Source organism: Larus michahellis, chromosome 4 (genome assembly GCF_964199755.1).
Source record: "Larus michahellis chromosome 4, bLarMic1.1, whole genome shotgun sequence".
Classification (NCBI taxonomy): domain Eukaryota; kingdom Metazoa; phylum Chordata; class Aves; order Charadriiformes; family Laridae; genus Larus; species Larus michahellis.
In genome coordinates, this window is record NC_133899.1 from 17,641,242 (window position 1) to 17,664,733 (window position 23,492).

Here is a 23,492-nt window from a genome sequence, read left to right on the forward strand (position 1 = left end):
AAAACCTGACACCCTCCAAAAAACCAACCTCCAAACCAAAAGAGCCTTAAAACCCTGTTCTTTTTCCGAAAATGCTTAATAATGCTGGTATAGCTCCCATTCAGCATATCTACTGTATTTATACTGCTGTTCTTTTAATTATGGTTAATTTTATAGGTGGCATATTAACAAATATAAATCTTTGTCTGAATGTTCCTTTTAAACATTTCTAGGAGTTGTATGTTCTGGTTTTCATTTTCTGTGCTTAAAGAACAATTTTCACCTTCCTTGTAGGAGCTTAATAAATTCTCTACCACAGTGAGGCAGCAGAATTCAGTTGTCATCTCCCAGCACCTAACAGGTTTATCGTGTATGTCCAAGTAATGAAAGTAATCCCTCCACTGACCTTCTTTGTACCGTATTTTCCAGCTTTTTTGCTTGCTTTCTTATTATTTTCCAAAAGGCCCGCACAAATAGTGGGGAGTGAAAGTGGTGAGGCTGAGTCAAATGCAGAGAGTTAACGAGAAGAGCAGGGCAACATCTCTGAGCCTGAGTCGCACAGTTCCTGCAATGAACTAAGTCTTTTAAACTCTAGCTGTATATAGTATGTTTTCATTACTAATCTGTGGCTTTTTGCCAACGATGCATTCATTGAAGATAGCGATATTTTGATAGCTTTATTTATAGTTGAATGTGTATGAAGCATTCCCTTTTGTATACATTTTATCTAACTTTCATATAAGCTTTTTATACCTTTTATTTCTTTTAAAAATAACAAATTGCATAGGTTAGGGAAAGGAAGTACGTGTTTGTGAGATCAGTTGGTAACGCATTTACTGATGAATTTCTATTATAATTTTTAATTTCTCCGTTTTTCATTTGCCTTGTTTCTCCTTTCAAAATGCAGCTGTATAGTAAGGGAGAGACAAAAATTGTTGAACTTTCTAAGAACAGCAAAAATGCGCTAGAGTATCTGCTTTACTGTTCTAAAGGCTTTATGAGTTTGTTAGTAATTACCATCTCTGTTGGGTGGAGTTACATTGTTTCGTCATTCTTCTCTTTTTGAATCTTTCTTGCTATCACTGATGCTTTTCTTAAGTCTCCCTCAACCTTTGTCACTTGTCAAATAATTAGGCTGTCCAATTCTTTGTGTGTGTTTCCTCCTTAAAATGAAGTACTTGCTGTTGTAACAATGGTTATAATTTAAGAATATAATTTTTCCGAAGATAATTGCACACTCATTAAATGACTGCAATAATTGTCTTTAAAATCTGCCAAAAGAGAAGCATTTTTGTAAAAAGTAGTTACCAGATGGCAAGCATAGGAAGGAAGCTTCTGGCTAGGTCAATTTACAGGAGTAATCCTACAGATATCAAGGCGAGATTAGTTGACAAAAATAAGTAAAATAGATCTTATTCTGCAACATAATTAAAAAAATAAGTGTGATTGAATAATCTAAATAATTATTTGCAAGCAGATGTCTTGTTAACACTGAAGAAGTGTAAAGCAATTCTGTAATGTGAGTGTACTGATAGAATTGTGCAAGCTTAGTGCCTGGAAGAAGTGGTACCTAATTATAGAGAAAACAGAAAACAAAACCCATCTTAAATTGTCTCCTAAAGACAGCAACCCATACTATAGACTCTTAAAACTGTAGTTCAGTGTATGCCTAAAGTATAATTAGTTTAAGGGAAAAAAGTTTATGGAAAAAAGCTCCTATTCTTCCACTTCGTCGTGTGTCAAATGCAGCTATTTGTACTATGAACTGAACTGGGAAATACCTTCAGGTGCAGAGAAACTTTTTATGTCAGGGTTTTTTTTTCAGGAATGGAAGTTCCTGATTGAGTTCTCATCTTAGTTGTACAGAATTGTGTGCCATAGAAACAGTGGTGAGGAGAAAGGAAGGGGTGGGAAGCACCATTTTCTGCAGTAGAGGCAGAATAATGGTACATGGAACTGCAGCGTCAAATGCAAAGGGGGTGCAAGTGGGCTCCTTGTGGGACCATCCACTGGCACAGGTAACCACTATCTGCTTTCTCTAACGCTGTTACCCAAAATCAGAATTTTTAAGTGGCTTCAGACATACCATTGCCTCTAAAACTTCCAGAGCAGCACTTCATCTTGAGACGTTTTGTAGAAAATCAACACTTTATAAAGTGTTAGTGAAGTGTTATTACTGAGAGAGCAGCAGAACTTGTAAAGATGTTAACCAGTAGAGTGGTTTGGAAGCCAAAGAATCTGAAGTACATTTGGAATTCATCTGGCTTTTGTCCGGATGTCTGTGTGCTTTGTGCACTCAGGTTTTACAATTTGTTTTAGCTGTTATATTAATTCTAAATATATAAAAAGAACAAAATAATTCCTTGCACTTTGTCAATGCAATAGCCTCCTGCATCTGGAGAGCTATTGTTTCCTTTGTGCGTTATCAGTTTAAAACATATACACAAGTTCCTGCTTACATGGATTTCCAAGGCAGTGTCTGTCTTCAGGTGTTGAATGGATTGAATTTGGGAACTCTTAAGGCTAATAAATACAAGTGAGTGGATTTCTAGGGTGATGAGATTGAGAACTCTTATGTTGATTTGAATAATTTTTATAAATTAATCTAGGAGTGTAGCTTTAGGCTAGAAGCAGTTGACAAGTCTTAGGTTTTTGAAAGTTGTATAATTTGTAGTAGAGATTGATTTTTCTTTCATAAATGTGGCAGGTTTTCTTTTGTGTGGGTTATTTGGCTTGTGTTTGCACTTACTTGGGTTTTTTGCTCCCTTGATGTCTTACTGTAAAGGTTAGCATTTTAATTTATATCTTAGGAAAATGTTCCCATCTTTTACATCTGCCTTTTCAGGAGTAAGTCTGCATTTGAAAGTAATTTCAATGTTAGCAGCATATCGTCTATGTGCGCATAATGCTATTCAATAGCATATTGAATTGCAAACCAGAACTAGTTTCGTAGATTGATAGGAAGGCCTCTTTTAAGAGGTATTCATGATTTCACAATTTAGTTTTGGTTTTTATGTTGGAAAGAAAAGAGAATTTGATCTTAGTGTTACAGAAGACATTGCAAATATTTTGGTTCTGAGCATTTTGTTTCTTATAGTTTGAAACATTGTTTCAGAGACTTCTGACTGGTAGGCTTTTAAAATAATCTTAAAAGTAATCTTAAAAACAATTGTTTCACTGTACCATCTGAGTACCGCACATGTAGGAGAGTTCTTTAATAGTGTTTTAAGCAAACTTAGAAAAACATAGCTTTCATGACTTGCAACATACTATGGCTTACAGTACCTGTTTTTATACTTCAGAAGGATAAGAAATAGAGCTAGAAGATGCAGTACATTTGGATTATTTTTCTTCTTTGCTAAATCTTTGTAGCAGCTGCTCATGAGGCCCAGGTATGGCTCAGCTTAATGTGTAAATTTTGTTTTAGCAGGAACTTTGGTTGTTCTAAGTCTTAAAAGCAGCAACCAGCTGTTACAGACCACAGGCTGTCACAGGGAAGGCAGGTAAATTCATTTAAGGAACATACAAGTGACAATAAGTCATGTGTCTTATGGTCTTTAAGTTTAGTAAGAACAATTTTTTTAGAAAGATTAGGCGAATTTATTTTGATGTGTCTGTGTTGTCGCTCATATTTATATCATCCTATGGAGGATTCTTTGACCTGCCATCATGTGGTGGTATGAAATCTGATCAACTCCAGATACTACACAAGAGGCATGTTTTATGGTGCCAGCCCCGTGTGCTTTTTGGCTTAATATAGTTAATTGCAAATGTGTACAGGCTTTGACTGATTTCAGGAGATTTTCAGAAGCGGTGACCCTGCCTTGCTCGTTGGGGACAGAGCTATGAAGGAGCTCGTGCTCGTGGCTGTGCTTGAGGATGTCCTTGGCAGCACAGTGCCATCTCTAACCAGGCTGTTGTTCTGCTCTATGCTGATAGCAGCTTCTGTTGACTTTAACTCCATTAAAATTGATAAGAATTTCTCTTGTCTTGAGCTTTACGCTGGGTCTAGTCCTGCCTCTTCTGCTAATAGCCAGATTCAGTTGAGATAAAAATTATTGCTATGCTTTTGTTTCTAGAGACCCGTCTTGGAATATTTTCTGTTTGATCTGTACCAAAAGTTCATGCTTCCTGCTGTTTTGTTGGTTGTTATTTTTTTTTAACGGTTATCCCTGTGAGGTTCTTGGATGCTATGTTCTTTTTCCAGAAATTATTTTAGGGGACTTCTGGGGAAAAAAGTTTTGGGTTTTTTTGCTTTGGGGTTTTTCCCTTTGCCTGAAATTGAATCCTGTTGGTCCCCAGTAGTGTCCTCTGACTTGTGATCTCTATTTTCAAACCACTGTCTCCTTCATAAATTCCTTTTCTGTAGGCATCTAGTTTTCCTCCTCAGCCGGAGGGAGGATTTTGTTCAGGAATATTTGATTGAGAAAACTAGAGTCAACAGGAGTGGTTTCATCAGGCTTGCAGATACACTAAAGTACTCTTTTTATATTGGAGATTCTGGCACAGAAAGCTGTGTCATTGAAGCCGACACCAAAATATTTAAGTTGGTTTAAACTGTAGTGGAAGTAGTATGCCCCCCCTTTAAATGGAAATACGCTGTGCAGTCATTAGTGGTTTTAATGATATTAGTGACTCCCTAGCTGTTAATGTTAAAAATAAATTACTTTTCCCAATTTTTGTCAGTAAATTTTAATGTATGTTAAGAGCTGATTTTTTTTTTTTGTCTCACTGAAATTACAAAAATTGGAAATATTTTGGTTACTCTGTTAGGTATTGAGGAATGCTACAAAAAAGCCACGTTCAGAGATTGAGTAAACTTTTAACCTTAACCGCTTCTAGTGGATAAAATTATTTTAAACAGAGATCTTACGTGCTAGCCTTTCTGAATATGAAATCTGTTTAAAAATAGCTCATGATCAGTATTTCCCTATTAATACAGAATCAAATCATATCTTTTTTCGTGTCTGTCATCTTTCACACTACTTCATTGTTCTGCGGTGAATGATCAGTGAAAATGCATAGGTTTTTTTAAAAACTAAAAAGATTTAAAAAGGAGGTTGCTGATATTATCATAGAATCCTTTCCTGGTACTGACCAAGAGCATGATTGCTTACAGCACATCTTATTTTACCTTTGGATTCAACGTACTACAAAATTTGAGTAGAGTTTAGTAAATTCTGCTGTTAAAACATGTTGTGGAAGAGAATCTGGCTTTGTGCTTTGTTTGATCTATGGTGGTTTCTCTGAGCTAGCCCAGCTTTCCTTTCTGTAGGTAATTGCAGAAGTGAGGCGTTGAGACAAAAGGTGGGCAGGTCCCTGCTAGTTCTGCATAGTTCTTGCCTACTTGCCCTTGGCTTTCATCGCTTCAGTAGGGTGAGTGACTCCTTTAAGCAGCAGAAGAGTATAAAAATTAGAGCGCAGAGGGTTCTGCAGTTCACAGCCCTTCGCCACTGTAATGACTTCTGACTCTGGGACAAAAAACAAATGGAGAGGTTTCGAGGTGGAGAGTGGAAGGAAATAGTGGCAGGAGTAAGCTTCATGAGGATGAAAGGAGGGTTGTTTTCAATTAGAAAAATGTTTTCTTACAAGGCCACTCCCATGAGAGGTGTAGAAGGAACACTTTAGCTGAAATGAAGTTTTGACAAGAACCAGCTACTGTTAAGGTTCCGTTGCTTTTTCTTGCTCGGTAAGAGACGTATGCTGGGCGGGTTCCTTAGCGTGCTAGGAATAGGCATGCTGAAGCTGGTCTTGGGCGTTTGGATTAAGGTGGATAAAAAGCTCCTTGTGCGTTGTTCTTTTCGGAGGTAGTTTGGGTGCGTTTTTGTCTTCTGGTCTTCCCCTCTGATTGGTAATGAAAAACATGAGAAAATTACTCTGATGGCACACAAATATAGTGGCCATTTAGAACATGAGTGGGCAGGTAGCAACATGGGAAAATGGAAAGAGGAAAGCTCTTTTTTCAGTTTAATTTGGAGTTTTTTATAATTTTGTTTTCTGTTCTGCACACTTGCAGCCAATTCTTTGTTGTTCTGTGTTAAAATTGGCATTGGTAAGGATTTTGTTGTCTTGTATAAATCATGGTTTCTGTCTAAAGGTAAATAAAATTACTTGATTACTTGATTTTCTTGAAAAGAAAACAGTAGCTAAAACCTGAATGCTTTTACAGTAATATGGAAATTCACTGAAGACTGTAAATCTGAATGGTGCCTATGTTATTTAAATTGTTGGGTGTGTAGTGAAGAGGTTGGGTAAAACCTATCTCAACACACTCAACTTCATGCCCTCTAGTTTGTATGGCATGTATAGGTTACTCAAATGTGCTTTTCTCCTTAAAAATAAAGTAAAAATTTCATCTGCTATATACAATTTAAAGCTTTGTGCAACGTCTAAAATAAAACCTTTATTTAGAATCTTCTATCTGTATCTACTGTGTTGAAAAGGTTGTCCTGTATCTTGAGATTTCCCAGTGAGCTCAAACCTGCGTTTCCAGTCACAGGTGAAAAAGCTGCACACCTGTCAGTTTTTAGGTGTTCCTCAGTATGAGAGACTATCTAGTAATGTAGAGCAAAATGTAGCTTTTAAAATTTTAATTTATTTAGGTTGAGTTTGTGCACCTCTTTTTACCCCCTTTCCAGTTTTTAATGTGAGGTAATTTTATACATGCAAATGATAGATACAGTGTATTTTCACCTGCATATTGTTGTCATGGTCAAACACAATTGTGTCTTCGGTCTTCACAGCATTTGTTTCACAGTCTGCATTGCAGTTTGTATTTATTTTGGTACCGGCTCATCGACATAAATATCATTACTTTGCTATCTGGATGACTTGGATGCTTTCGGTCAGTCATTCTGCTGTATATACAGGTTGGGTATCTTGTTCATAGCTGGTGTGCCTCAAAGTTAGATTATGCTAGGCTGCATCTGCTTGATAGTTTCACTTGATATCTGTGTACTAAGCTGAAGTTAGCAACAGAGGCCCAGTGAATTAGTGTGAGTTCATGAGCTGTTATAAAAAACTTTAAAAGTTCAATATATTCTGTGTGCAGCATTTCTTTCTTTTGTCTTACTTTGTGGATGGAGTGTATTTCATTTCAAGTGTGTTTTCACCTTTTTTTGTTACAGATTTGCAATTATAATTCATAGCACTCTGATGACAGAATTCTGACGTTCTGTATTTCCAAGCAAATACAAGCTTGGATTTTATTTGGCCCCTTGTTTTGTTTTTTGATCATGCTTGCAGTTCTGGAAAAGTGCTAATGCTTAACTTCCTTTTGTGACTCACACGGCCTTAAAGCGAGCTGCTGTGTTATTATAGATCTTGTTCCTTTCCAGATAGGCAGTTTCTGAAAGAATCTTTCCCAGTAGAGACTAACTGCCTTTGTGTCAGTAAAAAAGATTATGTTTCAGAAGTTGTACTTTGACCATCATATTGCAAGACTTTTTTCTGCATTTAAACCTGAGTGTGTGAATTGTCTTAGTGACTTCAGACAACCAAACTTGTGAATTTGTCTTTCTTTTCAGGACAGGAACTTTTTAAAAAAAAAAGGTGTAGAAAGTAAGCAGTAGTTTCTGAAATTGATGGTTGGAAATATAAACTGTTACAGCAGTCTTCTTTTTTTTCTTTTGTTTTTATTCTGCATAGAGAATTGAAACACGCTTGAGTAATCAGAATGGAAGTAAGTGGAATCTTTTCAGGATACGTTATCTTAAATTTTAAATTTCCTGTACTAACCTTTTTGGAAGAGTGATAAATCGTGCATTTCTGGAAATATGCAATTTCCTCAAAACTTCAAGATCAATACATTTTAATTTATACATTGAAAAGTTCATTTTCAATCATAATTTAACACTAGAGCATGATCTTATGTGTAGACAAACTACTAATTCAACAGAGGAACAACAATTTGAATATTGTCATAAGTGGACAAGTACACTCCACAGCATTTGCCTTTTTAAAAGTATTTATTCAGCCATTTCTTAATTTATATAATGCAGTAATTTGCCATGGGAGTCCTCTCGATAGGAGCACATTTAAGAGGCTCAGATGCATAGGTAGGAAGGAAAAAACCCACAAGTTAGAAGGCAATGTTAGATACTACCAAGCATGAATTTAAAACAAGAATAACAAGAGGTGTATAAGACTGATATTTTTGCCACTTAGTCAAAATATCTTCTGAAGAAATCTGAGTCCCTGTAGCATTTCCACAAGTCTTTGGGTCAGGTGCATTTGAATGCCTTCAGGGAAGGGGAAGAGGAGGTGGGTGCCAGGAAGGCCCATTTAGCATTGCGTTACCAGAACTTTTGTACAAGTTTTCTTTCATCAGACAAGAATCTATATGGAAGTAGGGAGAAAAGCAAGAATGAGTAGATTATGTGGAGTCAAAGGGTTGGATTTTGCAGCTTGTGGTTGCTCTAGCTGTAATGTCTTATGTGGATTCTCAGAGGTCCAAGAAGGACTGAGCTCACATTTCATTTCCCTCAGTAAGACATCTCTTTTACCTGTCTCTCTGCTTCATGTAAGTGGTAGGGACATCTCTGAGATTTTCTGTTCTTCTAATTTGCCTAAATTTGATCAATGGGTTAGAAATTACTACAAGCTTGGAAGTGTAAATGCACAAACTTGTATGGCATGGTTGTATAGCCTTGTTTTCATAAAGGCAAGCTGCGTAAAAATTGAACAGCTGTCACTTGTAGTTTAGTGTGCGTTGAGAGCTGAAAAACAACCTACCTGAATATTTTAAAGCTAAATCATTCTTGTGAGTCTTTAGTCAAAGAATATATGATTATCAAAGTCTGGCTTCATAATAAGGGACAAAAGTGTTCTTTGCTCTAAGGGACAACTGTTGGGTCACTTAGCGGGTGGAGGGGCATTTAGTGTATCTTACTACTTTGTTTTAGATCAAGCAGCTTGGGAAAGAGGTCAGTCAGGTGAAGGCATTAATGATCTGTTTCCTTGGGACAGACAGTGAGGTTTGATGAAGTTGTAGTGAACAAAGTTAGCTCCGTGTCATGTTATCCTTAGGTAGTTAATCTTGAACATGAGAACTGCATGAAGATGTCTGATGCATTCAGTGATGAAGCATCCAGTTCGGGGGAAAAATGGGCTACTACTTTGCACTGCTATTTTAAATTTCAAAATGTGTGGCGTTTGCTAGACTAGCATGGGTTTTAGTTGGTTTAGTAAAGATGGTTTAGATTGAGGAGGATTAGGAAGAGCTCCGCGGGTGTCTGCGGAACTTTTTGCTGCTTTACCATTGAGAGTTCCATAGACAGCTGAAGAGCGATGACGTGGGCCACAATACTGATACTGGCATTTGTCTGCCCTCTTTATTCATATTGCTGCTACATCTGCTTTTTAAAAATTCAGCAGACTCAGCAGGAGGACTAGAAAATCTTGCCCACGGTAAACTTATACTTGGTACATTTTGTTGCTATATGTTATATTTTCAAGATACCTGATATTTGCAAACTGGAAAGATGGAACAATGAATCATTCTGTTACAGAATAATTAATTTTTTCTGTGTGTATGAATTTTTTCGGTTGTGCTTGTTCTTGCAGTTTTATAATAAATATTTGTGTATTGTTTCTCTCTTTTCCAAAGCTTCAAAAAATAACCCCAGGAAAATTGTCTGAAACGAGGGTTTACCTTGGGGAGAGGGTGAGCAAAACCCAAACTTAATCCAGCCAAAAGTCATTTAGGGACTTCCTGTTGTTTGCTTCCATTTTGTGAGGTGGTTTTGTTTTCCCTTTATCGATCTTAAAGTTAGGAAATAAAGTGTCTTCTTATTGTATTATTTTTTTGAAAGAAGAACAGGAGTTTAATAGAAGTTTTCTTCCTTTTTGAAATCGGAGAGACATTAGAAAAAGACATGTTTCGGTAGTTTGGTCTAAAGAAAAGCTTGGATCTTTAAGTAGTGTAATAATTATTTTTAGCATCCCTCACTGCACTTTGTATTTACATTTAATATCTGTTCATGGAGTCCCTTTACTTTGGATTTAAAATATAATGCAAAAATAAACTGAATTTAATCTTTTGAGGGAATGCAAGGTTTCCTACAGAAAAGAACAACAGCTTATTCTGATTTTCTCCCAGTACCGTTGCTCAGCGGGTTCTTGAAGCACCACTTACTGGTGTGAGAGATTACTTTAACCAGCATTTGTTTGGTGACAGAAGGCTAGCAATTAGTGCCGTTTCAGTTGATGTTATATTTTTCTGGAGTATAAAAAGTCATTAAAAAACGTTGGGGAGGGCTGTTCTCTTTTGCAGCATTCCACTCCCTGCTTATAGATGCTACCTGGCTTTACCTGTAAAATCGAAGTTTTCCTATTGTAAAATCAGGGGTGTGTTCTAGAAGAGGCCAACTGTTACCTGTACCTTCTAAGAATGTCTTTGATGTGAGATTTCCGTGGATCGATATATTTGTAGGGCTTTATCTGGGAGTTTGGAACTCTGAAGATGAGTCTTTTTAAATCGGAAAGATCTGTGTTATTTTCTTGCCCATAAGTATTTGGCAAGGTATCTTACAGATTTATTTCCAGATGCTTGCACAGGACTTGTTTCAAACAGTGAACTGAAACCTGACTTTCCTTTTATAGAGTATTGAGTTAAGTCAGCTCTTCTTTTAAGGAGTCAAATAATTGTGAAAATTGTAAGGTAAGATTGGTCAAGAGTGCAAGAAACAGTGGTAGAGCCTTTTTGCTAAAACATTTTGGCCCTTAGAGTAGGTATTAAAGGCTTTAGAAAATCTGTAGAGGTATGGCATGACTCTGAGGTTGGTCTGAGCCTAGTAATTCGAATCTATTGTACATCCACAATGCCAGTGGACTTGAATATCATCATTACATTTTTTGATATATCGGAGCCCACAGTTTTCTCCTGTTAAGTCTAGCGGTACTTCCAGTGGGGATCCCACCCCGTGGCTGGAACAAAAGATAGGCACTGAATCAGGCTTGGATCAATACAAGGACTCAGTGTTACCAGTGCTGCCTGTGAAAAACAGCACCTGAGGGATTTGGCTGAGGGAGTAGGTTTTATTGGTATTGTACGCCATTTGCCAGATAGCTGTGTTCACCATTACAGGGAACACGATGGGCACAGAACACCAAGCCACTGAAAACTGACACGCATCCAATGCTGTAGCTTGGCAGAGCAAGCAGGACGAAGTTCTCAATTTCTTTCATTTCCTGGCAATTTAATATGCTCCATTACATAGTACCTCCTTTAAGAATTATAGTGAAAGTTGCACACAGTTTTTATACCACTACTAAATATTCAGGAAAAACAGTCTAACTATATTTGGCACTAAGCCCCAAAAAACTGTCTCCAAAATCTTCCAAATGGAAGCTCATGTGTGCTGTAGACTCATTCTCTCACATCTGATGCTGCCTTCGCAGCACACCCAGGTTAGCAGCCTCTGCTTACATTGGGCAGTGGCTTGATTTTCTCCCAATTAATGATATGGTAAATCAGGGGCTTACTGGTTAAGAAGCTGCTACTAATCACAACTACGGTGTCTTAGCTATAGAAGGGGTGAAACTTGATTAGTGATACATATTACTGGGTTCTTCACCATTTAGATGAGAAACAACACCCTACGCAGAGAGCGTGTGACCTGCAAAGCAGGTGCTTGTTTCATCTTGGAAACATGACTAGTTGAAGGTTGCTGATCTTTACAATAATGTTTTCATTTCAACGTAAATGTAAAATTTGGTCATAAGCTCGGTGATAAATGCGTTGTGAGGTACAAGTCACAGTAACCAAATTTGCATTCTGAAATAACCATTATACAGATAAAAGCTATTGCCCGGCCACACTGCTGTAGTTGGTAGCGATTTATTTATCGACATTACAGATAACAAATATGGAATACAGAAAAGGTAGTGGGGTTTTTTTCCCCCTGTATCTTTTACCTTTTTTTTTAATCTATCTGTAACATGTCTATTTTCATTTGGGTTAGGTTTCACATATGTATGTCCTGAGATTCTGTATCCCTTAAACACCAAGACATTCATTAGCAATGATAATAAGCAAGAAAAAGAGGGAAGAGTATTATCAGCATATTGAGAGATCCACAGTCTGGAATGCTTCATTGGCTCTCTTAATAGTTCCATATATGCACCAAAGAGAACGGAAAAAATGTAGAACCCCATGGATCTTCATTTGCCAGTGCTCTTGGCTTTGTAGAGTGATTCCAATAGATGATGTGGGGCAACTGTTGAACAAGAAAATAAAAAGCAATTCAGAAGGAACTCTGAAGGGGGGGAAGATAAAGGCACTATTTTGGAGAAAAGAAACCCTGTTGCATGTTTAGGTCTTCCCATCAGTTGTGCAGCAGTAGCTTGATTGATCATGGAAGTGTTATTTCAGTGTGTCATCTCAAGAAAACCACTTCCTTTGCTGGGATTGCCATTCAGCAAAGGAGAGTCCTTTCTGCATGCATCTGGGGTGACACACAGTAATATTGTAAGGAATCTTCTACAGATTGACTCAGTCAAGGGTGTGAGCTTGTATCTTTTTTTATTAATAGATAAACTTTTTGATTCTAAATGACCATTAAAAAGAAATCCCTAGAAGAGTTATTTATGCAGGCTATTCTGCAAGAAAAAAGTTCAGAGTGCTAGAATAGAATTCAGAAATCACTGAGTTCATGCATTTTTTTCCAAAGTTGCATTGCTAAATACAGTTTTATAATTGAAATGATGAAGGGCTATTCTTCAAGATTTTTCACTGTAGCAGCTTAAAAACCACTGCAGTTTTCAAATTTTGATGCAATTATAATGTGAAAAAAACAAGAAGCTAATTTGGACCAAAAAACCCCCCGAACTATTGGTTATCATTAGTTATGCAATTCATTTGTTTGTATTACGGTTGTGATATTGATACTATTTTGGTGACTTGACGTGCACAAAGGGATTCCTTGTTAAGGAATAAACACGGACAAAGCTGATGTGGTAATGCATGGAGATCAAGTTTCCAGGTGGCTAATTTTAGCTGCTTTCAGTGCAGTTGACGTCAAGGTCATCTTGATTTTTCCTAAGGACCTGGTAGACCAGCAAGAACTTGTTACTCTCTGGAGGCATGTAGCATCTAGGATGTGTGTCTTCCTGCAGCTGTGGTCTGCTACCAGTAGATGTAAAACAATCATTCAGGGCATTGCAAATGTAAAGCTTAGCTTTCTATTGTTACACTAGTTAGGGTCATAATTTAGTTCTTAGTAGTAGGTAGTGTCTGGGTGAGTAAATCCACAAGTGAAAATCATTATTTTTAAAAAAAAAAAAAAAAGTGCTTCATATCATTAAATCAGGAATGTGTGACTCATTAAAATTCCAGGGAAAGACATTACCAGTCCTTAGAGTATGTCAAGAATGGATGCAACTCAGGAGAGATATTTAGGCTTAAACAGTCTGTGCACACACAGAATAGAAAGTAATACTCCTCTACCATGAATGGCCATACCTACTGTAAGAAAGCTGTTCTTACAGTAACAAGCAATGTTTTACTCGTGGAACAGATAAGGCAGGATTTGGGAGGGTTTTCTAGGAGATAGACCTTTTTTCTACGTTAAACTTACTTTCTTCTTGGGACTTCGTAGTGATATGCAGAGAATGTGAAGAGACTGTCCCCTTGAAGGACTGAGGCCTTCAAGGGGAAAAACCCAATGTCTGTAGGCATTAAGGCAGTGATTTGTCCTTGCGGTGGGAAGTACTGTTATGCCAGGGAAGGTCTTCAAATGTGTGTCTTACGCAACCCACAACAAAATGTTGGAGAAATGCCTTCCTATGAAAAGCCCGGTCAGCAGAGCACTGCTAGCTCTTGGAAAGACTGCTGTCATGATTCTGTCTCTCAATATCGTCTAGTAACTTGATTGCTTTTACATGAGTTTAATTAAGGTATCATTCAGACGTGTAGTGTACCTTCTACTCCTGCAAGGCAGCATGTCAGATTCTTTTGAATACTGCCAAGAAGGTGCTCCCCTGGCTGCTGTGAATCAGGGCATAGGTGGGGACATCTACAGCGGTTGTCTTCTCTGTTCCACCCTAGCAGTTTTTAGGGCTAGCCCTTCAGGTTAGGGCTTACGGCCTGTACCTGCTGCTGTTAGTGTCTCTCACAGGCAGCGGCAGTAGCATGGGATTGACATGATTCCTGCCAGTTTCCCCACTGCCCGCGGGAGTGCGGGGAGCAGCGGGGAACCGACAGCAGGCTTGTTGATCGCCCTGGGCTGCTGCTGGGCAGAGCTGTTGGCAGCAGCGGGTACCCTGCAGCGTGCTCTCTGCAGACTCAGCCAGCAGTGTGTTGGTTTACCTTTGGTTCTATTTGGATGATTATCTTTGCAACCATGAAAAGCAAAAACAGGTTTTTCCAAATAAAATCTTCGGGTTTTAAGTACGTGGCTGCCTCAGGGTCTGCCTTTCCACCTTCTCCTGTATGTTCGTCAGTTAAGAGTCTTAGTGTCTTAATGCTGCTGGATGGGACTACGTTTGTAAGCCCTGGGTGAAAGGGTGTGCTCCTTTAGGGTATTTGATCTGGGTCCCTTCTCAGTAAGGTGGAGGGTTATTTTTGGCTTGGCAAAACGCTTTGTCCTTTTTGTTGTAGATGCTATGTAGCTTTTGAAATTGTTTTCAGTGTGCATGATGATTTATAACCGTTTAACTATTTATAGACACACCTTGTTTGGAAGCATGAAGCGATTATCAGAATAAAAGACCTTTGCTGAATATTTTTGTTGCGTTAGTTGCTAAGTGCATGCAGATATTGTCTTCTGGTGCAAGCATGTTTCTGGTTCTTCTATCTCAAAACTCTTGTGTTGCTTTCCAGTTTTGGGTTTTGTGACAATGGTGACTTCCTTGATGAAGGTTTCATTACGGCTTTATTTAGCTTAGAATGGCTGGCTGGTGCCTTCCTGCAGCTTCATGAATGTCATTTCCATATGGTTAGAAATGTCATAGCAAAATTAAAAAAAAAAAACACAACATTCTCAGTTCTCTAACACATAGCTTACCGTTTGTGCAGAAGCAGAGGGGTCAGCCTGAGGAATTAAAACATATGGTAGCCTCATCCAGCACATTCACAATTTTACGGTAAGAAAGTAGTAAAAGTTGTGGAGGAATAACTTGGGAAGCAGCCTTGAGCTCTGAGGAAATGTAGCGTAAGAAACTTTGTTTTTAGAAGTAATACAATATCTATGAAGATTATTGCAAAAGAATTATGAAAAAGCCACCATTTCTGTATTGCCCACTTAATTATTAGGCATTTTTTGTTTGTTTCTGGAATTGAGGAACGTACCAATTTCTTCTAAAAATCCTCTAACCATACTGGCTTTAGCAGCATTTGGCTTAGAGCGGAAATTATATCAAGGGTACGTTATGAATATTTTTTGTTTAGCTGATCTCAAAATGCAAAATAGTACATTATTTAGTATTTTGAATAAGTTATGAAATAATAACCCTAAAAGATGAATCACTGAAATTTGATATAGATACTCTAACTACAACGTAAAAGCATCTTGGCTAGAGTCGTCAAAAGTAAAATTAAAATTTATTAATTGTCCTTGTAATTAAGTTGCATGTTTACAGAAATATCTTTGAATTTAAGTGGTACTGTTAAGAAAATAATCCATTTAATGTATTGGTAGCACTAGGATTTTCAGTGGACAGTGAACTATGTTTTGAAATGAAACTTAAATAGAAGCAAAATTCTGATTAAGTGTAAGGCCTAATCTTAACATTATCTCAAAATCCTTGCAGTATTTAAAATTTTCTATGAAAAGCCACATATGTATCGCAAAATAAAAATGTAAGTATGTATTAAGCAAAACAGAAATCAAATCCTGATCTTTCTTCGTTCTTCTTTAACGGAATTCTGAGAATGACGGGCATTGCTAGGATGGAGCGATGCTGTCAAAAGCTGCTTGTTTTTTTTAATGGCCTTTCAAAGCACAGCTGATCGTAGCTTTTTGGTTTTATTTGGTATGTTGGCAATAGGTGTTTAAAAACTTGTCTGATATTTTAAAATAGTTTAAAACAACCTTGGAAGGAGGAGGAATACCTCCTCAATGTAGCCCCGTGTATGTGAGATGTTTACAGCAGGGTCTGGGCAGGGAGCGGGGTAAGGTCGAGTTCAGGAGTTCTTCCATTTTCTGTAGGGAACTCTGTGAGCACATGCTATACAAGCACTGTTGCTAGCTCATAGTAATGAATTAAATGTTAAAAAAATATTAATTAAACCAGTGTATTGGAGGGCAAAGTGCATGTGAGGGCACAGACTGGGATTTCAGCCTGTCCGCCCACCCCGTCCCATTCCGACGGCAGAGAGGGCGCTGCCAATTGCCGTGAATTGGTGTCTAAGGCACAGCCCCGCTCCTCTGCCGGGCTGTCCCCGCCGGGCACCTGCGGGAGGAGGAGGATGAGGAGGAGGAGTTAGTGCCCGCGCCTCATGTCGGGCAGAGCGGCCCGTTGGGGGTTAAACTGCAGCGCCTAATGGAATGGTAACGGGCAGCACCATCTGCTGGCCTACTTCCGCAGAAGGCGCCCGTGTTTTTTAACGACATCTCTAATATTCATTGCTGATGCATTTTGATGCTTTGTGCCTCCGTTCCCGGCCGTGCTTTGTGGGGATCGGGCGGCCCGCTGCCGGCCGCGGCGGAGGGCCCGCTCCGGGGGCGCGGGGGGCGGCCCGGGCCGCGGCGGGGCCGGCGGGCCGGGGCTGGGCGAGGGTGAACCGCGATGTGCATCTCCCGGCTGCGGCTCGCTAAATAGGCCATTTAGCCAAATCTTCTTTCGATGCTTTTCTCCTGAGCACTGGCCGGGGTGCGGGGAGAGCGGAGGGCGAGCCTTTGTCTGACGCCAAAAATGTCTTCAGCCAAGAGGCCGAGAGGAAGGGTAAGTGCGAGCCGGAGTGAGTGGGAGGAGGAGGGGTTCTTTGGGCTAAAAGGCTAATGGGATTGAATAACCTTCCTTATTACTGGCTGCTGCTGCGGGAGCCGGGCTGCATCGCCATCTTGAGCTCGTCGCCGTTTCCTTGGGGCCGGCTTATTTGTCACCCTCAGGTGGCATTCCGGAGCCAGCCCGCAGCCAGCCCGGGCGGCGGCGGCCGGCGGAGGATGCAGCCGCGGAAGGGCGCCGGGTCCCGCCGGGAAATGCCGGGGGAAATGCCCGGGGGCTTTTCCCCCCGCTCTGGGCAGAGGCGCGTTTGCGGGTGAGAGCCGAACGCAGGCGTTATCTGCGGGGTTTTGTCTGTTGGAATAGGAAATTCTTCCCATTCCTCAGAGGGGAGGGGGGAAGAGGAAAGCGAAAACATGTCTGCTGGCCTGTTCGGAGAGGCCGGTGATCCCGGTACTGCGTCCGTGCTGTGCGCGGTTCGTGTCCGCGAAACGGCGGTTGAAAACCTGAAAACAAAACCAGGTTGCGTCTCCTAACTAAGGCGCAGACCTTATGTTGATCCACATAAAAGAAATACTGCTTTCTGACCTTATTATGAATATAGAGCGGTGTGGTTTTTAGTTTTGGTTTTATCGTTTGTCCATTTTTTATTCTTTATTTTGTCCGAGCATCTCTTCTGTTCAGCGCTGTTAGTCTCATAGATCTTTCGTCAGCTTTAAGGTCTCTGTGGTCCTGGTATCTTACCAAAGGTGAAATACTGATGCTGTTGCCTTCGGGAGTTCTTTGCTTTTTCAGATTTTATGAGGAGAACATTTATTGGCAATGGTGTAGGTGTGTGTTAAGTGTATGGGAAATGCTGTAAAGGTAAAGGATCGGTGTCCCTAACTACAGAGGTGGAAATAAGGCTGAGAGAATTTTATAAAGATTTTTTTTTTAACTGATTTTCAGTATGTGAACTGGTTGTTTAAAACCCACAATTTGATGTAGTTATTCCAAAACCCACACCATTCTGTGGTATAAACAGAATTCCTTCTTTTTTTGTCATGAGTCTCTGCCAGTTTGTTTTGGTTTGGTTTTTTTTCCAAATGCATATCTGGATCAAAAACACTTGGGCTTTTTTTCAATAAATGTTTACTTTCTTAAAATAAGGTGATTTTATTTACTTTTTGTCTTATGCTACAGCCTCCTTCCTCCAAGAAGACTGATGGTTCAGGATCATATACTAAGTTGCAGAATACCCAGGCGAGGGCAATGTCTGAAAAGAAGCAGAAGAAAAAAGCAGACTCGGAAAGTAAACAAGAGAAGGCAAATCGCATAATATCTGAAGCGATTGCAAAAGCAAAAGAAAGAGGAGAGAGAAACATTCCACGAGTAATGAGTCCTGAAAACTTCCCCAGTGTTTCAGCTGAAGGAAAAGAGGAAAAGAAGGGTAGAAAAGTTAAATCCAAACCAAAGGACAAGGAGAGCAAAAAACCGAAAACTGCTTCCTCATCCAAAATGAAAGAGAAAACAAAAATTGGGTAAGTAGATTAAAATGTCCTCTTACTTCCCTTCAGACTGTAAATCCCTGATTAAAATGAAAACTGCTTACTGATAATAAAACGTTCTCCACTGCCTACACAAAATTCTTCCTGATTAAGTCCATGTGCGGACTCTCTCATTCAGGAACAAGAACTCTCTGTTTTCATTTTAGATAAAATCATTGTAGGACTGTTCTTTTGAAAGGAATTATTTTAAGTTCGTATCCTAAACTATTCTATACTTACTTTGAAGCATAGACAAGACCAGAGTATCTTTCATCTAGTGTTGTAATCAGTTCCGACTCCAAATTAAGTTTATCTGATACTATAAATGCTGTCTTTATCAATTTTGGCATGTATCTTCAATAAAGTGTGCATGATAAACTGCATAGGAAGAAACTGGAAGCTTAATGAACTTGTTAGCAAGTGAATATTCTTGTAGATAGCGCATGTATCAAAAGTAAAGTTCATATTGGAAAATTTGTATTCTAAGTACTTTGTAGTCTTCTGTCATAATCAATTTAATCTGCCCTCTTAAAAATGTTGCAGACTCAGCTGGGTCAGGCTGGGTGGATACCCTGGGGTGAGGAGCTTTCAAAAGACGTTACATGTGAGAATGCTCTGAGATTCAGTAGGTTGCCAGGTCTTTTGACTCCAGAGCTAACCTAGTTGTCCTGTATATTTTTCAAGGAAAGCGTGTAATTTCCAGTGTTAGGTATGTTAATCATGACTTGAAATGGATATCTTAGCTACAGTCTGATATTTATTTTTCATATCCGTGCTCTTTTTGTGGTAAGAGAAATATTAACTGGCATATCTCTCCAATTTAAATGTCTCATATACATATGTATATTCTCGTGTATATGGAGCAGAAATGAATGTTCTTTTAATCAGCCAACTTCTCTGCATTTTTTTTTTTTCTAGATCAGTGCTTTTCTTACATGTTCAAAGTAAACAACTTCCTTGAGAGGTTGTCTGGTAGTATAAAGGCTACTGCTCTAAACTCAGGCCCGATTCTTAACCGGAACTTTCATGGTCTTAATTTCTTTCTCTTCTGGTTATGGGTTGGCATATGAATGCTGCTTATAATACTTAGTGCACTGTATAGTGCTTCCTTTTCTTTTTTTTCTCCATCTTGTTTAAAGTGGGATTTTTGGATACCTATTTCCAAAGTTGATTTCACTTTCATGTTCCTGTATTTACTTACCTTCTATAAAACAGATCCTTTGTGTGTCTGTCTAATCAAAAAACTTACACAGTGCTGTTTAGCCAGTGTCAGTTTCCTGAAGCTTTATGTGAATTGCTCTTAGCGTGCTTTTTATTCATTCTTTTGGATAATTAACAAAACCTGCCAAAATATCATCGTACATAGTTCCCACATTTTTACTTCTTTTTAATCAGAAAAGCGAAATAAACTTTTACCTTTGATTTATACTTCTGCATTCAGTTTTCTGTCTTCGTGAAATGCTTAGCTGAACACATCAGTTAGGATCAATTTTCAAGATTTCATGACACCGTGTTAATTGCAGAGTAGACATTTCTCAAACTATGTTTTTAACCATGATAGTTGGGTTTGATCCAAAGTATGCTGAAACTGGTGGAGACTCTTATTTAATTAAGTATGGGTCAACTTTTCATAATTTTGCATTGAGCTGTGAGGGCATCAACTCATGCTCCAGTAGCACTCAGTTAGCTTAATCATGCTGCCAGGTATTGCTTTAATTATGTGGGACACATACCTAAAGATTTAGCAGTAAGGTCCTGTTACAGAGCAGTAAAAAGAGTCTTCTAGAGCCACAGATTACAGATTTTACAGAATTTCTATGTATTTTGATGGAGATATGTAAATCAGATGCTTTGAGGCATCCACATACTTCATTTTTGTATCCAGTTTTGTGTGTTATGTTGTTAGCACTACTTTATATTATTTATATAAATACATAAAATACTGTTTATCAAAAAATATATGGCAGTGGTTTTGAAGAGCAGTAATTACAAGGTGGCCTCGGGTTTTTTAAAAAATAATCTTACCAGGCTCTATTTTCTATGCAATTGTAACTATTGGTATTATATAAGAAGAATATTTACTATAGAATGGCTACACTTGTGTTTTCAAAGGTGGGTAAAAAAATTGTGTGATTAATAAAATTTGTTTTATTTAGAGAAGAACAAAATCAAATCCAATAACTAACAAGGGTTTTAGAAAGTTAAACAGCTCTTCTAAGGATTTCTTCCTATCTTAGATTCTTAGAACAATATTTCTTAACGAATCTAAGCACATCCTGGAAATTATTGTTATGTCAAAATAGGATAGGGGTTTTAAATGTGTGCGTTGCTACACTGGCTTTCTCATTTATCTTAAAATATAACAAACTGACTGAATCTTGGGAGAAAATTTTTCTGTGTTAAAACAATACCTTTATTGGGCAAGGAGGGGAAGGGAGGCCCTCAATTCTATGAAAACCTTTAGTTTTCTCTTGAAAAATAAGGGGGTTTGAGATCTGCTTACAATAGTAAGAGGAAAAATTACTATTTTTTTCTTTTTTACTCAATAAGGAGAAAAACTATTAAAAAAATTAGCGAAGTTGTATATATGACATTGCTTGCTATTTAAGCAGGAAAGAAAACCTAAAGACAGTAAACAGTCCTCTCATGATTAAAAAGATAAACAATTTAACCAGTTTGCTTTATGCATTGGTTACTGATAAACTTAATTCTTTAAAATTAACTTTACAATTTTTCTGAGGACTGCAGAACCACTTTTTATATCCTGGCTATTTACCAAGATGCATTGATATTTAGGAATCTATTTAAACCCTTAATATTTTTTCATAGACCTTAGTTCCATTTATAATCTTTTTCTAACTGATTATAATTCTAGTTCTTCCATTTAAGGTGATGCATATTTAAACTAAAAAGTCTGCTTATTACCACTTGATAGGAAGGATAGAAGAATTATGAATTTGTGAACATTCTGTTGTTCAAAAAAGTAGATTGGCATTTAGGTTTTATAGCTCTCAATGTATTCCCACCTACTCAAACATAAAATTAAATATCACGGCCCTGATGAAAAGCAGCAGCTCTGCATTGGTGATGTAACGGACAATATCAGTAGACTACATTTAGGAATTTTTTTTATCACTGCATAGTTCAACTAAATAAATAAATCCCTCAAATCCCAAGAATTTGATTTACAGAAGTTCAATTCAGGGTGGTAGTCCTGAAGCTCAAAACTGTTTCCTGTTATCAGAAATGGCAGTATTGTTTCAAGTGCTAAAAGAACTTAGTGAAATTTTTATTTTTTTTAAATTAACCCTTAAATTATGTAGTAATGAATCCGGCAAGTCCTATGCAATCCTGTTCACTGCTCAAACGAGTAAATGCCCTTGTTGCCTTGAAGTAGGTCTTGCCTGTACTGCTGACAAGACAGAGCGTTTTCAGGACCCAAGACCCTGACAGAAAATTTTTACGTGATGGCTTGTTGATAGGATGCTGTTAAGATGGTTTGAAACCTTTGTATACTCAGTTAGCAAGAGGAGATGTGGGGGCAGGGGGGTGGAAAGGAAGCGATTCGCCTGTTATGCTGGTCCTGTATCATGTCAGTTTAAATTCATAGGCCCTGGAGTGAATTTCCTAGAAGGCAGACATTGGGAGGTGTCTTCCGTGTTTCGTGTAGGTCAGGCAAATGTTGCTTAATAGGTCTATGCTCAAAGGGAGGAGATCTCACTAAACCTTTTTCTTCTGTTAGATCCCATAGATCATAAACTTCTTCTGTCATGATTAGCAACGGTACACAAATTCCAAATATCATCATCCTTCTGGGATGTGTTCATATGTGCCGAGCTGTGACTCCTTGGTTGAAGTTTTCTCTGCTCCCAGATTGTAGTTTTGATGCATAAATTGGGTCTAAGTGACATAATCTTAAGTTTCTACCGCAAAATATGTAAATGCAAAATACTGTGGTCTTATCGATTGAGTAACTAAATACTTGTTTGTTCTTTTGCATTATTATTCCAACGTTGTATGAGCTTGAACTGGCTGCTGGTTCCAATAAGACTGTAGGAGTGTTTAAAAAAAAAACCAAACCTGTGCACAGTCCAAAAGTTATTAATTTGAAATATAACTGGAGAAGGAGACAGTAGTTAATATTAGTGTGTTAATATTATTTATTAAACATATGCTAAAAGCATAAGAGCAACTGTTTTTATACCACCAACTTAATGCGATCTTGTCAAGGAAATACCTGTTTTGTATTTTGCTAATAGATAAGATTTTTAGCTAAGTTTTTAGTGATGAAGAAATACTAATACTGTTGATAACACAAAAGAGTGTTAGTGCTAGTAATATATCAAAGTGCTTTGACTACAAATTAAAATAGTTGGGAGGTGGCTTTGGACACTAATGATTAGTTGGTGTTTCTCTGTTTTGGGAAAATGGAAGTAAAATGATGTATTAAAGGCATGCATTGAAGGCCAGCAATACTTATTATGTGTGACATGCCTAATGCATATTTGCTGTTTTTCTTTTCTTTCCTCTTCAATATGTCCTCATGTTCACTGTTTGGAAGGCTTTGAAAACTGCTGTTCATCATTTTAAAGCTGTTTAAAGTGCTGACAACTCTTCCGTCACGTTCTCTGCTATCGAACAGCAGGAGAATGGCCCAGATTCTTACTGGTTCTTAATTTATAAGAAAGAAGTTGGAATGCTCTTCAAATAGTGGTTCCTGGTGGTCTTGCTCATACTTTTAGTTTGTGGATCTAAACCACATTCAGAGTCTTGTGCTAAGGATCAGAAGTAATAATGGCTCGTGAGATGGCTTCTTTTTAAACTTCATTGGTATAAATTTCTCAGCATCTTTAGTTTTTAGTTAAAGAAGAAGGAAATACGTGGTGAAGAAGTTAGACAGAATGTAATAAGGTATTTTTTTTTAATTTAAAAAAACAAGAGAAAGTGAAATTGGAATGGAGTCTAGTGATATTATTTATTCTGTGTCTACGGCATGCTGTTTCCTTGTCACAGAAACAGAATAGATAGTTTCTGTTCAGAACAGTTTGTTTCGGGGTGGAAAAAGGGATTTTAGCCAAGGATCTTTATGCTTTCATGCAGAAA

At 38.1% G+C, this 23,492-nt stretch overlaps 1 protein-coding gene across 11 annotated transcripts in view; it reads left to right on the forward strand.

The window, feature by feature from the left end:
• CHD9 (chromodomain helicase DNA binding protein 9) overlaps positions 1 to 23,492 on the forward strand; it is a 94,662-nt gene that overhangs the window by 22,517 nt on the left and 48,653 nt on the right. For 7 of the 11 annotated variants that reach the window (XM_074583122.1, XM_074583121.1, XM_074583124.1 and 4 more), the window contains one exon: positions 18,046 to 18,383. In XM_074583122.1, coding sequence (XP_074439223.1) covers positions 18,046 to 18,383 — 338 coding nt within the window. Of the gene's footprint in view, positions 1 to 8,581; positions 8,589 to 16,669; positions 16,864 to 16,947; positions 17,180 to 18,045; positions 18,384 to 23,492 lie in introns of those variants that run through there. The other 4 variants (XM_074583129.1, XM_074583130.1, XM_074583132.1 and 1 more) reach the window with 3 other exon arrangements.